Genomic DNA, 13,071 nt, shown 5'->3' with positions numbered 1-13,071 from the left:
TTTTATTTTTGAAATGCGAGCAGTAATTTTGCTGTCAAATCAATATTGGATATCGTATAGCAATAAAAATAACTCATTGAAGGTCTTATCTGTTAACCACTCTCCCCCAATGCAGCTAGGGTATTTGAAGATTGGAAAGAACTCTTGGCCAAAATGCCGTAATAATGGTTTAACATGGCGCTATAAAATAACTTAAACAACCCACTCAGATATCGCTAAGAATATCTGCAAGTCAGCGCACGAGTGGGCGTGGCCAGCACCCGCAGTCTCTTGGCAAACGGCGCACGAGGTGCCTGATTAGGCCCCACGACACGTCTAACTAAATATGTATTAGTGCTCAAATAAAAGACGTCAGAACAAATAGGAAACTCCGAATAGTGCAAAGCCTTATCGCAAAGAAATTCTTCTCAAGAGTCGTAATTACAAGTAAAAGATATCCTAGGAATGGATCCTTATTATATATGCAATATATATTTGATTTAAAATTAAAACTAAGCTTGATTTTATTCTAGATTTTGAGTTCTTTATTTACACACTAAAAATTGAGTGATTGCAGTTTGAGTGAATAAATTAAGAATATAAACACAATTTATGAGCCGAACATGGAAAGTGCTTAAATAGATATCAAACAAGCACAGATCGTTACAGAATTAGCCTAGGGGACTAGTAGATATACATATATGTATGTATGTATGTATATCTCTGATCTTTTGATATTTGCACTTGAGAAAATGTTTCAAATTGACATATAAAATATGTTTAACATCTGGTTTATTATATATGCATGTATATACGTATATATGTATATACCCCCTGATTGCTTTAATATACAATGAGTGCATCTATTACACAATTAATTAAAGAAACCTAATCAAAGCAAGCAACAGAAGTGTTGGCAATGCCTTACAATTATATCGTTATATATCGTTGATATACAGCTCTATATATATACATATATACATATGTATGCATATAGGATATACAGACTTTGATTTAGATAAACAATGGTTTTGTTTTTTTTTGTCTATTGATAAACATATCGCTCATCCTCTATCTCGCTTACACTCGCTCTCTCCCTTCCTGTTGCGCTACCTGAAGCTCTTTGTACCTTACTCTTCTTATCTATGGGCACTTTTCGACACATATTCGGACATTATATATGCCTGGATTTATATATATATATGTATATATGTCTAGATTATTATAACTGTCGGCTTAAGCTGGTTTCGTTAATGCTACAATAGAACAAAAGCCAAGTCGTCGTTTACAAATACACAGTTATCTCTCTAATGCAGCAACATAAGTTGGTAACAGCCTTACATAGATCGGCATTATCTTGCTGTATACCAAGCGGTAAAAATTTATGAATCTTTCCTTAGGTTGTCAGCTGAAAAGGCAGATATTAAAGCCCTAGAAGAAGAAGAAGTAGATGAAGCTGGTGAGACAGACGAACTGCTATCTCATTTATCGATCAAAGTTCACGTTAATCAAATGACAAAGAAATCATGCTAGTGTCAAGCTAAACATATGCCGGAATCTGGCAACGCCAGCGCAATGAGGATAAAGTGCCTGTTAAAGTTAATGGCAATTGTTGACAACTGTTTGGCAAATACATTGTGGCTTATAAAATATTTAAAATATTAAAATATTTAAAAACTCACATTCGTTTCTATACAAATCAACGTTTATTAGAAATTTATCCTTTCCATAGTCTAGTTGCAATGTTTCTTGGCATTGCGATCAGTAAATATATTTGTATTTTGGTCTAAAACAGAAAAATAAGTTGAAGAAGGTAAAAAGCCAACTACAAAAACATTAAATAAATGGCCCTTTTAGCTAAACGCTTAAGTTTAAATTGAATTCAAATTAATGAATATAATTAAAATAACATAAAAACTATGATACAAATTAGGGAATTTATAAAAAACGAAAACAGAAAATATTGCAGAAGAGACACGCCCATAGACCGTTACTTGAAAGTTAAATATACAGATATATGCATATACATATATATACCATGTTTAAGCTGGAATTTTTACAGCAGAAAAAGTAGATATATGACGCATCGATGTGCTACGAAAAGCTGCGCTTCAAATGGTTTTCATTTATACAATGGATTTAAAACTATTTGGAAGATATATATATTTATATATATATATATATATATATATCTATATATACGTATATATATATATATACTGTCTATATATATACATATATATGTACAGTTAAACATAGAGCTAGGTGTATGCACACAATTCGAGCAGATCGAAGCTAAAAGCTTCCAACGACTAGGATCAACCAGGGGCTGGGCGGCTACTATTATGCTTTCTCTATTTTGTAAATGTGTGCGTGTGTGTGTTGATTAACTCAAAATAGAAATGAAGCGAGTGAGAGAGAGAGAGAGAGAGAGAGAGAGAGATCTCAGCTTTATGCTAGTGCATAAAGCCAAGCGCCATTGTCCGCAGTCTGCAATCTTCTGCATTTCATTCCAAGGAATTGGTAGATGTTCATCGCGAAGTCTATTTTCATTGGTTGATTGGCTCAAAATTGAAATGGAGGCGCATCACGGCAGGTGTGCGCATCCATTGGCGTTATGACAACGTGCAGGGAGAGCGTATTGCGCTGACTGCCCGTCAAGTGTGGACTCAAGTTGCGGGAGGTCTGCTCCAGTTCGTCGAAGGGCAGCAGATTATCCAAATTGATGACGCGCGCATTATCCGAAAAGTATTCCGTGCGATGCACCACGGTGCGTATGTGCTCAATCTTGTTCTGCACGCCAACAATCAGCACGGCAACCTGCGAATTCGATATTTGCATTAAAGTGCGAATCTCTGGTATGACTGCCGTTTGGGGTATATACGCACCTTGAAGCGTTCCTCGCCAATATTTTTCAGCTGGCACGTAACTCGCAGCCGCACCGTGTTGATCGCATAGCCGGGCACGTCCTCGCCCCAGACCATTTTGGCCTTGTTGTACTTGACGCCACGCGGAAAGAACTCGATTTCCCAGATCATGCAGCCGTCTTAATGGAGAATCAAATTCAATTTTAATAAAGGCAACGATACCAGTTGGAACGATCAACATTTAAATTAGAATGCTTTTATACACTGCATATAATGCATACATGGCCTCTTTGTATTAATAAGGCTCTGTTTCGTAAGCTTCTCTAGTTTAATTATTAAAGAAATATCCATGCTGCTCCACTATCTACTCTACTATTGTCTATTAAAATTAGACTAGAGTGTAGAATCAATCATTCTACTAGTAGAAAAGATCTATGTTCCATTCTACACTACACTTCCATTCCATTCTTCTGTACTCTGTTTTGTTCTAAGTTTCTCACTACTCTTGTCTTTTCTACTCCACCCTACTCTATGTTTCACTCTTCTCTACGTTCCACTCTACACAACGTTCCACTCTACTCTAGTCTTTTTCACTCTACGATTCGCTCTGGCAAGACCATTTCTACTCCGACCTACTCTATGTTTCAATCTACTCTACGTTCCACTCTACTCTAGTCTTTTTCACTCTACGATTCGCTCTACTCTTGCCATTTCTACTCCGACCTACTCTATGTTTCAATCTACTTTACGATCCACCCTACTATACGCTTCACACAACTCTATTCTACTTTACGTTCTACTCTACTCGTGTCCTGTCTACTCTACTCCATTCTCCTCTAGGTTCCACTCTACTCTATGTTCTGGTCCACGTTCTACTCTACTTTTACCTTCTCTACTCTACGTTCTATTCAATAGTTGCATATATGCACATATAGATCGACAACACTCACCGTCCTTGGTCTCCGCAATGTGTCGTTGCGAAAAGAAGCAGGTGACATAGTTTTTGTAGTCCTCGATCTTGTCGAAGTTGTGCACTTTGATGCCAAGGCTCCACGTGTCGTTCCAGTAGAGACGCGGAGTGAATTGCAGTTGGCCGCCTTCAGTTGCGCGAACCTCGCGCACGCGATCTTCCTGCCCGGACTGATAGCTCAGGCCGATGGCGATGCGATCGATCAGAAATTTCTTGTGATATTCCATGAACGGAACGACGAGTGAAAGCTCTCGGGGCGTCATCATGGCGAAGCGTATGTGCATGACAGTTTGCTCGATTAGCTCCATGAAGTTGCTGGCCTTCTTCTCGGCGCTGAGGCCCGGCTGGGCTTCGATTAGCTTACGGCGATGCAGCAGCCACGTCTGCAGGATGCTAAACAGTTTGTACTCGCTGGTGACAACGATGTCGTTCTGCTGCAGCAGCAACTGCAGGATAGCCGGATCCATTTCCACAAAGTCCTTGGACTCGGCCACCAGTTCCAAATTGTTTTTGAGGAAACGCTTCAGCGTTTCGGTGAGATCATTGTGCGTGGGCGTAAACGAGAGCGTATACTGCAGCCAGGAGACCAGGAAGCCATTGGTCGCCGCCTTGGCCACATGCTTCGTCATATAGCCGATGCACAGCTCGATGAGATCCCGCACATTGTACTTGTCGGACAACGCCAGCATTGGCATCACCGTCTGCAGTGTCACCTCGATCTGGCCCACATACAGATACTTGATGAACTGTGGAAACACGGCCGAGCAGCAGGCTTCCTCATGCAGCTCAATCACGTGCTTACTGCACTCGTTCCACTGTGGGTTCATCAGCATCACCTGAAAGACATCGCTGCTCGCACAAAGTATGACGCGGTGCGCCGGATACTCCTTGCCATCCACCAGCAGAACAATGTCCGACATCAGCTGTTCCGCATACATGTGGGCGATCTTATTGAGCACGCTGTTCGGGTCAATCATCTGCTATACGCATAAACGCATACGAAAATATCAGTTTAGATTGATTGTCAAGATTCTGTTTGTGGGATTAGGGGCGGGGACTAGTTGCCATTTGCATACTCACGGTGCTCGCTCCATCTTGAGCTTCGTCTGTTTCCAGGCACTTGCGCCGCTTGGCATCCTGGTCATCGTTGAGGGCTGTGCTGCCCTCTGTGCCATTGGTGGCTGCAGCTGCTGCCGCTGCTGCAGGGGATCCATTGGTACCACTGTTGGGCTCTGCAGCAGCTGGACTAGCGCCCGCACCAGCTGCAGCCGCTGCAACAGCAGGAGCAGCCGCAGCGGCTGCTGCACCACCAGCTGCCGCAGCAGCGCCAGCAACACCAGCGGCTGCTGCTGCTGCTGCAACTCCACCACCACCGCCACCACAGGCAGCAGCTCCACCAGAGGCGGCCACACCGTTACTATTTGCGTTCATAAAAATCTTTGCACTCGCTTCTGTTTACCTCATGGTAAACACAAGCTGACACAAGCTCCGTTACTAGCCCAGGTTCAATTGGTTTGACAACTCTTGCTGAAAGTTTGTGTTCGTCTCGCAGGACATGCCCAATTGGTGAATCTCAGTTTCAAGCAATATAAAACAACAAATTGCGTTTGTGTGACAGTGCCGTGTGACCGTTTTAATTGCACTATAACAAAACCCTGAAAAGCAGTGCACACAAAAATACCGAACGTTAACAAACATTTAGTATCTAGATTAAAATATAAGAAAATCCTGTTTATTAAAAGAAATTTAAAATATTAATTAAAATAAAAAGTACACCTAGAGCGTTCTTCGCACAGGACAAACGTAAGTAATTATCATGAAATATAATATAATAAGTGACTGAAAAAATACCAAAACACAGAGCCAGAAACACTGCCTGGAAGTATTTTAGCGAAGGCAAAAACCAAAATACCAAACGTCAAGAAGCAAATAGTATTTAATATGAAACCGCAATTTTCAAAAAAAAAAAATTAATTTACGTAAAGAACATTAGTAAAAATGATGGGCATTACTTGAAAGGAAACAAAATTGAAAGTGATATTTAAAAAATTAATTTCGAAAGAAACAGTCCTCATATATTGCTTCGTTCAATATAAATGATAAACATTAATTGCCAGATCGCAATCGCAGTGTAATAAAAGATTAAAGTCCTTATTGTCTTTATTGGATTCTTTAATATATATAAATTTTAGGAATTGTTTTAAAACAAGAAATTATAAATGATAAACAACAAAGTGAACAAATTGGTTTTCAATGTCTCAAGTTGAGATCAAATATGCCGGATTTCTACAAATGTATTATGTATATATGCCTATTTCTCTACATCATAATTAATTAATATTAAATTCACGATACAATATCAAAGTTGTCAGAGAAATACATATATTAGTTAAATTGCAATTGAATATTTGGCACATGTGAACAAAACTTTTCAAAACAATACAAAAAAAAAAAAAAAAAGACAAAAAAATACATAGGAAGCTAATGCACAGCAAACAGAATAGGACAGTCACAACACAAACAGATTTACATTTGTGGCGTACATTTAATTGTTTTTGTTTTGATCATTTAATTTTAATTAGATTTTTTAATTATTATTTCTGATTGATTTATGTTCTTTCTATCTTTCTTTTTGTCTAAATGGATGACTACACTTCCCTCACAGAGGCTGCAACTGCATTCCATTTTGTTTATAACATTCGCATGTGATTCCGTATCTGGATTTGTTCACCATTTGATGTAGATGATGTTGGTGTTGGAGCTGGTTTCGGCGTTCATGCTGATGTACAGCTCACAGCTCGTCGTGGCCAATGAACTTCTTGACGTACGCCTGCAGCTCCGGCAGCGAGCGACTGCCCTCGTACTCGTTTTGGCGCTTGCCGTTCTTGTAGAGGAAGAGCGTCGGATAGCCCTCGACCTGCTGGTCGACGCAGATCTCCTTGTTGTCCGGCGAGGTGCAATCGACCTTGGCAATCACAATGCCTACCGTCTCTGTGGCCAGCTGCTCCCAGGTGGGCTGCAGCTTCTGACAATGTCCGCACCACGGCGCATAGAACTTGACGAAGGCAATGCCATCGGCGATGGCCTTCTCGAACTCCTCGCTGCCATTTAGCTGCTGCACCGTTTGCTTCTTGGCCTCATCTTGCGCTTCTTTGGTCGCATCGTCCAGGTCGTTGTTGTTGGTGCTGGGAGCACCGATCATCTTTTCCACGTAGCTCTTCAGCGTGGTCAGGTCACGGGCACCGGCATATTTCTCAATCTTCTTGCCATCCTCGATCCAGAGAAGCGTGGGGTAGCCCTTGACCTCAAAGTCCTGGCAGATGCTGCGATATTGTGTGCAATCGATTTTCGAAATCGTTACATCCGGCTCCTTGATCAGCTCTGTGGCCAGCTCCTCCCAGGTGGGTGCCAGGCGCTGCACAATCGAATGCAATTAATATGTGTTCAGGAGTAAAAGGCAAATGGATTCTCTTACCTGACAATGGCTGCACCAGGGTGCAAAGAACTTGACAAAGTGATTGCCGCTGGACACATGCTTGGCAAACGTGTCCTCGGTCAGGTCAACGACCTTGCCCAAATTGGGATTCTTGTCACCGCCCTCCTGCAGCTGCTGCTCACTGAGGTCCTCCTCGGCTGGTGTATTCAGCTCCTGGTTAATGAAATCCGTAATGGCAGGCAGATCCCGTGTGCCCTTGAATTTGACGGACTCCTTTTCGCCCAGCTTGAAGAGACGCAGCGTCGGATAGCCGGTCACCTGATGGTCGGCGCACAGCGTCTGGTGCTTGGTGCAGTCCACCTTGGCAATGGTCACCTTTGGCTCATCGATGTTCATGATCTCAGCCAGCTGCTCCCACAGCGGGTGCAGACGCTTGCAATGGCCACACCTGAAACGAAAGTTGTACAATCGATTGAGATGTTGTCGAGTTCCCAAAGTCAATTCTTTGTCGAAATTTAATTAAAAGTATTTAAAATCCGTAATAGTTCGATTTTAGCTTTGATTTTAATAGACATAATTATATTGCAAGCCGACAAATCATAAAATCGTTTCGAAACACTTCTACTTACATACATATATTATCGCCTTCATTAAATTAAATTAGCTTTTGTTTAACTATTACAAGTTGCTTTTTTTTTTAAGATAAGAAGTGTGGAAGCTTTGTATGATTGTAGACAAAGCACACTCTATGGATTAGGGGTATAACAAAGCGGGCATCGACCAGTTTTTGAATACAAAGAGCTCATGATATGCGTCTAAATATCTGTATGTCTATATGTAAACGCAGATAACAGCGCCATTGCTGTACGATTGTAAATTTTGAAATCGTATATGCGTGAGCGAATGTGTGTGCGTGTGTGTGTGCGTGTGTGTGTGCATGTGAGTGTGCGTGCTTAGTGTGTGTCAATCAAAGGCACTTCTTGACTTTAGTCAAGCTGAAAAACTAAAATGAAAAAAACCTAAGTGAAAGCCCCTTTGACCGCTCGTAGCGCCCTTATCAAAGTACGTGGTATTTGAAATTAAAAAAAAAAAAAAAAAAAGAGTTTTAATCCTCAATTCGTCACATAAAATATTTATATAGTATAAAGTGTACTTCTATGCTATCGCTAGATTTCGAGTGCGGCATTCGTGACACGAAACCCGAAATTAAAATTAGAATAAGAGGCAATTAAAAATGAGAAAGGGAATAAAAATAACTTCTCATTTTTTAGAAAAATTCTAAAGTCTGGAAGATATCGTGACACGAAAAAAAAAAGTTTAATAAAAGTGGTAGAAGAAAAGAGATAGAGAGAGAGTAAGACATAGAAATATAATTAGCCTCACATTTATTAGCTCTTTGCGTAGATCTATGTATGTCAAAAACATATGTGTGTAAATAATACAAGAAATAATTTCAAGTCGTATAGCGGCAATTTATTTACTTCACTAAGTCAACACAGATGAATTTGCAAGCGTGTGTGCGTGCATCCATATGTGTCAACAAGCAAATGTGTTTTTTGTTTTTGTTTTTCCTATGTTTTCATACGCATGTATGAATGTACGTATCTTTAAGATTGCGTGGCTTTGTCTGCATGCGTGTGTGTGCGTGTGCTTGGTTCACTGCAATTCCATGAAATCTTGCAGAGTTTGCATATTGCTCGATGCGCCAGTTGCGTTTTTTTTTTTCTTTTCGTTTTAAAATTCATTGCTTACCATGGCGCAAAAAATTTCACAAAGACATTGCCGGCTCCGATGGCCTCGTCGAATGTTTCCGGATCGAGTTCAACGGCGAATTGTTTCTCATCGGCCGGCTTTGCTGATTCGTCCGTTGATGCGGCTGCCAAAAATGGCCTGAAGGTGAGCGCACAAATGGCCAGCGGTATAATTGATTTAAACAACATTGTGGAGTGTAGAAAATGTTTGTCTGTCGTCTTTGCACTTATTAAATACACTACACCAAATGTTGGCCGTCTGCGGCAGTGTGACCAGCTTCAGTTGGCACAAGTATTCTAAATTAGCTTGCCGCCTACACAAAATGAACGAACTGCTCCGACTGATATCGATAACTAGTAAAATATATTCGATAAGAAGAGAAGCTTAAAAATATATTTAGGTATTCATTTATTTTGCGTTATTTTTTAAATATTTAATGCAAAACATAAACATTAAAATCCGTATAATTTATATAATCAATGATACATTTAGGAATAATGTATAATATGTATATATGTGTATTTACTTTTTGTTTTAAATAAATATATATATTTTTTTAATTTCAAAATATTAAGAAAGGCCAAAAATTTAGGAAATATGTATATTTAGCACATTCATTAAAAGACATAAAAAATATATTTAAGGTTAAAAAAAAACCGCACACAATATATTACGTGTTTTTAAAACTTCTTTTAAGAAATATATATATTTGCCTAAACAATACATATGTATATAGATTTCTTACAAATTATTTATAATCTGCAATTTTTTCTCTGCATTTTTTATATATATGGGTTCTGCATACGATTCTATTTGTATATATATTTATATGTTTGATGGATCAATCTTTTAGTTCTGTGGATCATCAGCCGAATTTTGAGGATAGCGAGAATCAAATGGGGAGGCATAGATAAAAACAGTCTTCAGAGTATTTGTACCATTTAAAGCGAATGGCACTTGTTTAACTTGTTTACAACAAAAACCAGAAAATAATATACTATTAACAATTAAACAGGATTCTCTTTTTTTTTTTTTGCTTAAAAATCGATTGCAATTTCATCCTTTTTGTTTTGTGGTTTGTTTTTTGATTCTTTTTCAATGCTAAGCATTTAGTATTTGATTTTTAATAACTAAGGGCTCTCAGTAGCTGGAGGCGCCAATCATTTTGCGTATCTGTTCGAAGGACAGCCAGAAGGTGAGTGACCAGGGCGCCATGCGTATCCAGCAGGGCAGGAATCCCTTGTAGAGAGCAACGAAACCCTCCTTGCCAACCGTCTGACGCAGGCAATCCACCGAGCCGCGATAGAGCAAGCCGCTGCAAAATGATATATGGTTAAGAATGGGAGTCGAAGACATTGCTGGAGGTTTTTTGCTTACCGTCCCAGCTCGTCGGTGGGCTGGTTCATGATGCGCGTCTTCACCACATCCGCCGGAGTGCCCATGATGGCAGCCACGAAGCCGGCGCAAATGGAGGCGAGTACATGGACCGTATGGCAGTCGGGCATGTGCAGGCGACGCATGATCAGATGCTTGATCGTGTCGTATGTGGTCAGATCACCCAAATTTACTAGCGCCGCACGCTGCACATTCGGTATGCTGCCCTTCCACAAGCCCTTGATGCCGCCGCGCTGCACAATCTTGCGGAACGCATGCGCGGCTCCATGCACACGCGGCGCCTCGCCCATCAGTCGCCGCTTGCCCTCCATTTGGATTTGAACCTTGACCAGGTCCGCGGGCGACGCCAGCCACTGAGCCACAGCGCCGGCTGTGACGCCGCAGAGAGCCGACTTCCAGACGGGCAGCGCCTGGCTGCCATTCTCGGTTAGCTCCTTGCGCATCAGATCATAGCTGCAGATGCGCACGCCACTGTCAATGGAGGAGGACGAGATTAGTTCAAGCTAGCTGCAACTGGCACATGTGGAGCGAATTTGTCATTTTGGAATGCTTGAGGCAATCGCATCGGATGCTACTTAAAGAGTGGCACAGATCATTTGAATTTCAATAATAGTACTTGGTTTGTAGCTGGTTGGTTCAATTGATTGTTTGAGCAATCGATTGATTGATTGATTGATTGATTGAATGCCCACCTATAGACGACGTGTCGGTAGAGCGCCGGCGTCACGCCCTGCCACAACTTGAGGGCGCCCTCCTCGCGTACAATGCCAAAGGCCGTGGCGACCATGCCGCGATATTGCATCTGGTAATGGGGGGTTGTGGTTCAGTTACATAACATATATATATGTGCAGCTCATATTGTGTATATACATACATATACATATACCTATCCTATACATACACACACACGCATACATACAGGCACATGTACATGTATAGAACGTGGATTCAAGCTTTTGTTTTGTTTTGGTTTTCTTTTTTTTTTTTTTGTCATTTTACGTTCCACATTTAACAAACGCACAGAGAGATGGATTTATGGATATCGGGCAGCTAGTGGGGTAGGTAGGTGGGTGGTTGGTGTTGGTCGATTGGGTTTATGGCAGTCAACTAGTCTGAAGCTCTCTAGAAAACCTTATCTCACGCCCAGATGGACGCTCCCCCCCAAAATAAGAAAAAGAAATGATGACAAAATGAAATGCCAGCACCACATTTATCTTATCAGCATGTTGATAAGACGCATGACTGATCAAAAATAAGAACTTAAAAAAAAAAAAATAATAATAATAATGAAATAAAAAACAATAAATAAATAAATAGGCTAAAATTAAGTTCGGCACGCCGAAGCGCTTATCATGGATTTGAGTATCGATAAGTTATCCTCGCAGGCTGCACAAGACTACGAGTTGTGGACGTTTGTCAACACTGGCAAGCGGATGGACGGATGTCGTTCGATTTGGGTTAACGGTCCTGCAAGGGTAACGGTTGTTAGCAAAAGCCAGGATCAAAAAGATAGCATGCATGAGAGACCAACACAATAACAAACACCAAAATACCAAAAGTATGCAACAAAAAAATATATACCTAAATATGTGCAAAGTACTCACATTCGCTTTGGCGCCGCCGGTGACGCTACTGGTGGCGTTAGCGGTACTGGCAATGGCGGCCACACTGGCCGCTTCGCCTTGGATTTGCAGGCGGGTCTTTGTGAGATCCAGCGGATACGTGGCCAGCTCGGCTACGGAGGCGGCCACCACCGAAACGACATATGTGCAGGCAAACGAGTCCGCATAATCGTACTTAACGGGTCGCAACTGATGGCGCCCACTACTGCTGACGGTGGTGTTTACCGTTGCCGTCGTAGCTGAGGCCGTTGCAGTTGGCGCTGCGGCGTTGGTGCTGGCCTCTGCGCTGGGCACATTGGTCGTGGTTATGGCAGCGGCACTTACTGCAATCGTCTGTGGCGCTGGCATCTCTTCGCTGCAATTGCATTTATTTATTAACAAATTCAATTCAAAATATTGTTCAACTATATAGTTTTGTTGGCTGTTTAAAAATAAACTGTGCAAGCGGCGATGCTGCTGTTGTTACTGCTGCTGCAACTGCGGCTCAAGCCAATAATTGAAAGCGCAAAGATCGCGTGACTTGTTAAGCAATGCAGAGGCTGCTTTGATTTACAGTTCAACTTTTTTCAAGGATGATGCTGTGCGCACAATTGGCTCTTGTATATTTTTACATAACAACGACAACAGCAGCCGCAGCAGCAACAACAAAAACAGGCAGCGGCAACTGCTGCCAACGACGTCAATGTGCGAAGAAACAAAAACAACACAAAAAAGTCGAAAACCAAAATTAGTTTTTGTTGTGTTTGTTATGCTCGCCTTGTTATTCCCGCAGCCCCGCGTATATCGGCGTCTTGTCTTCAATTAAACGCACGACCTGGCCGCGTACGCATTGCAGAATTGATTTGTATGTTTAAAACTGATATTGCTTGTCAGGGTGTGTATTTTTTCTGCTTTACGGCTTTATGAGCGCTTATCAATTGTGCATCAATAAAACAAAAAAATATATATGTGTTGCACAAAAACAAAAACAAACCCAAAACTGAACGCAGTGCTGTAAAACGGTCTGACTGCGTAGGGTAAGTGCTGTATACGAAATAAAAAGCTCAAACT

The 13,071-nt window shown here is 41.2% G+C and overlaps 3 protein-coding genes across 5 annotated transcripts; all 3 read right to left on the bottom strand.

The window, feature by feature from the left end:
* Positions 1-1,662: 1,662 nt before the first annotated feature.
* Positions 1,663-5,462, bottom strand: LOC6583722 (BTB/POZ domain-containing protein 17). 2 transcript variants are annotated; one of them, XM_032732265.2, is made up of 4 exons: positions 4,897-5,462; positions 3,797-4,796; positions 2,868-3,025; positions 1,663-2,799 (listed from the first exon to the last, which is right to left on the bottom strand). In XM_032732265.2, exons 1-4 carry the CDS (start codon positions 5,245-5,247, stop codon positions 2,545-2,547), a joined length of 1,764 nt encoding a protein of 587 aa, XP_032588156.1. In that variant the 5' UTR covers positions 5,248-5,462; the 3' UTR covers positions 1,663-2,544. The 2 variants fall into 2 exon arrangements, with proteins under 2 accessions (XP_032588156.1, XP_002009387.3); XM_002009351.4 differs by having other exon boundaries at positions 3,797-4,793.
* Positions 5,463-5,958: 496 nt separating this feature from the next.
* On the bottom strand, positions 5,959-9,283 carry LOC6583721 (thioredoxin domain-containing protein 5 homolog). The gene is made up of 3 exons (XM_002009350.4): positions 9,005-9,283; positions 7,292-7,700; positions 5,959-7,231 (listed from the first exon to the last, which is right to left on the bottom strand). Exons 1-3 carry the CDS (start codon positions 9,190-9,192, stop codon positions 6,608-6,610), a joined length of 1,221 nt encoding a protein of 406 aa, XP_002009386.1. The 5' UTR covers positions 9,193-9,283; the 3' UTR covers positions 5,959-6,607.
* Positions 9,284-9,926: 643 nt separating this feature from the next.
* On the bottom strand, positions 9,927-13,016 carry LOC6583720 (mitochondrial uncoupling protein 4). Of its 2 annotated transcripts, none has more exons than XM_032732168.2 (5): positions 12,995-13,016; positions 12,004-12,376; positions 11,092-11,201; positions 10,382-10,870; positions 9,927-10,319 (listed from the first exon to the last, which is right to left on the bottom strand). In XM_032732168.2, the coding sequence occupies exons 2-5, from the start codon at positions 12,367-12,369 to the stop codon at positions 10,145-10,147; spliced, it is 1,140 nt and encodes a 379-aa protein (XP_032588059.1). In that variant the 5' UTR covers positions 12,370-12,376; positions 12,995-13,016; the 3' UTR covers positions 9,927-10,144. The 2 variants fall into 2 exon arrangements, with proteins under 2 accessions (XP_032588059.1, XP_002009385.1); XM_002009349.4 differs by lacking the exon at positions 12,995-13,016 and adding an exon at positions 12,778-12,988.
* Between the last annotated feature and the right edge of the window lie 55 nt (positions 13,017-13,071).

Source organism: Drosophila mojavensis, unplaced genomic scaffold (assembly GCF_018153725.1).
Source record: "Drosophila mojavensis isolate 15081-1352.22 unplaced genomic scaffold, ASM1815372v1 contig_136, whole genome shotgun sequence".
Classification (NCBI taxonomy): Eukaryota; Metazoa; Arthropoda; class Insecta; order Diptera; family Drosophilidae; genus Drosophila; species Drosophila mojavensis.
The sequence above is the reverse complement of the archived record's forward strand: the minus strand, read 5'-3'. Positions and strand labels throughout refer to the sequence as shown.

Excerpts from the sequence above, each read along its gene's own strand:
- LOC6583722 (XM_032732265.2), bottom strand. The coding sequence starts at position 5,247 with ATGAACGCAAATAGTAACGGTGTGGCCGCCTCTGGTGGAGCTGCTGCC. Across the intron at positions 3,026-3,796 it reads CATTGCGGAGACCAAGGACG|ACGGCTGCATGATCTGGGAA; the intron begins GTGAGTGTTGTC and ends TTCTCCATTAAG. Across the intron at positions 2,800-2,867 it reads TTGGCGAGGAACGCTTCAAG|GTTGCCGTGCTGATTGTTGG; the intron begins GTGCGTATATAC and ends TCGAATTCGCAG.
- LOC6583721 (XM_002009350.4), bottom strand. The coding sequence starts at position 9,192 with ATGTTGTTTAAATCAATTATACCGCTGGCCATTTGTGCGCTCACCTTC. Across the intron at positions 7,701-9,004 it reads GTGAAATTTTTTGCGCCATG|GTGTGGCCATTGCAAGCGTC; the intron begins GTAAGCAATGAA and ends CTTTCGTTTCAG. Across the intron at positions 7,232-7,291 it reads CCTGGTGCAGCCATTGTCAG|CGCCTGGCACCCACCTGGGA; the intron begins GTAAGAGAATCC and ends TCGATTGTGCAG.
- LOC6583720 (XM_032732168.2), bottom strand. The coding sequence starts at position 12,369 with ATGCCAGCGCCACAGACGATTGCAGTAAGTGCCGCTGCCATAACCACG. Across the intron at positions 10,871-11,091 it reads TACCGACACGTCGTCTATAG|TGGCGTGCGCATCTGCAGCT; the intron begins GTGGGCATTCAA and ends CTCCATTGACAG. Across the intron at positions 10,320-10,381 it reads CCCACCGACGAGCTGGGACG|CGGCTTGCTCTATCGCGGCT; the intron begins GTAAGCAAAAAA and ends ATCATTTTGCAG.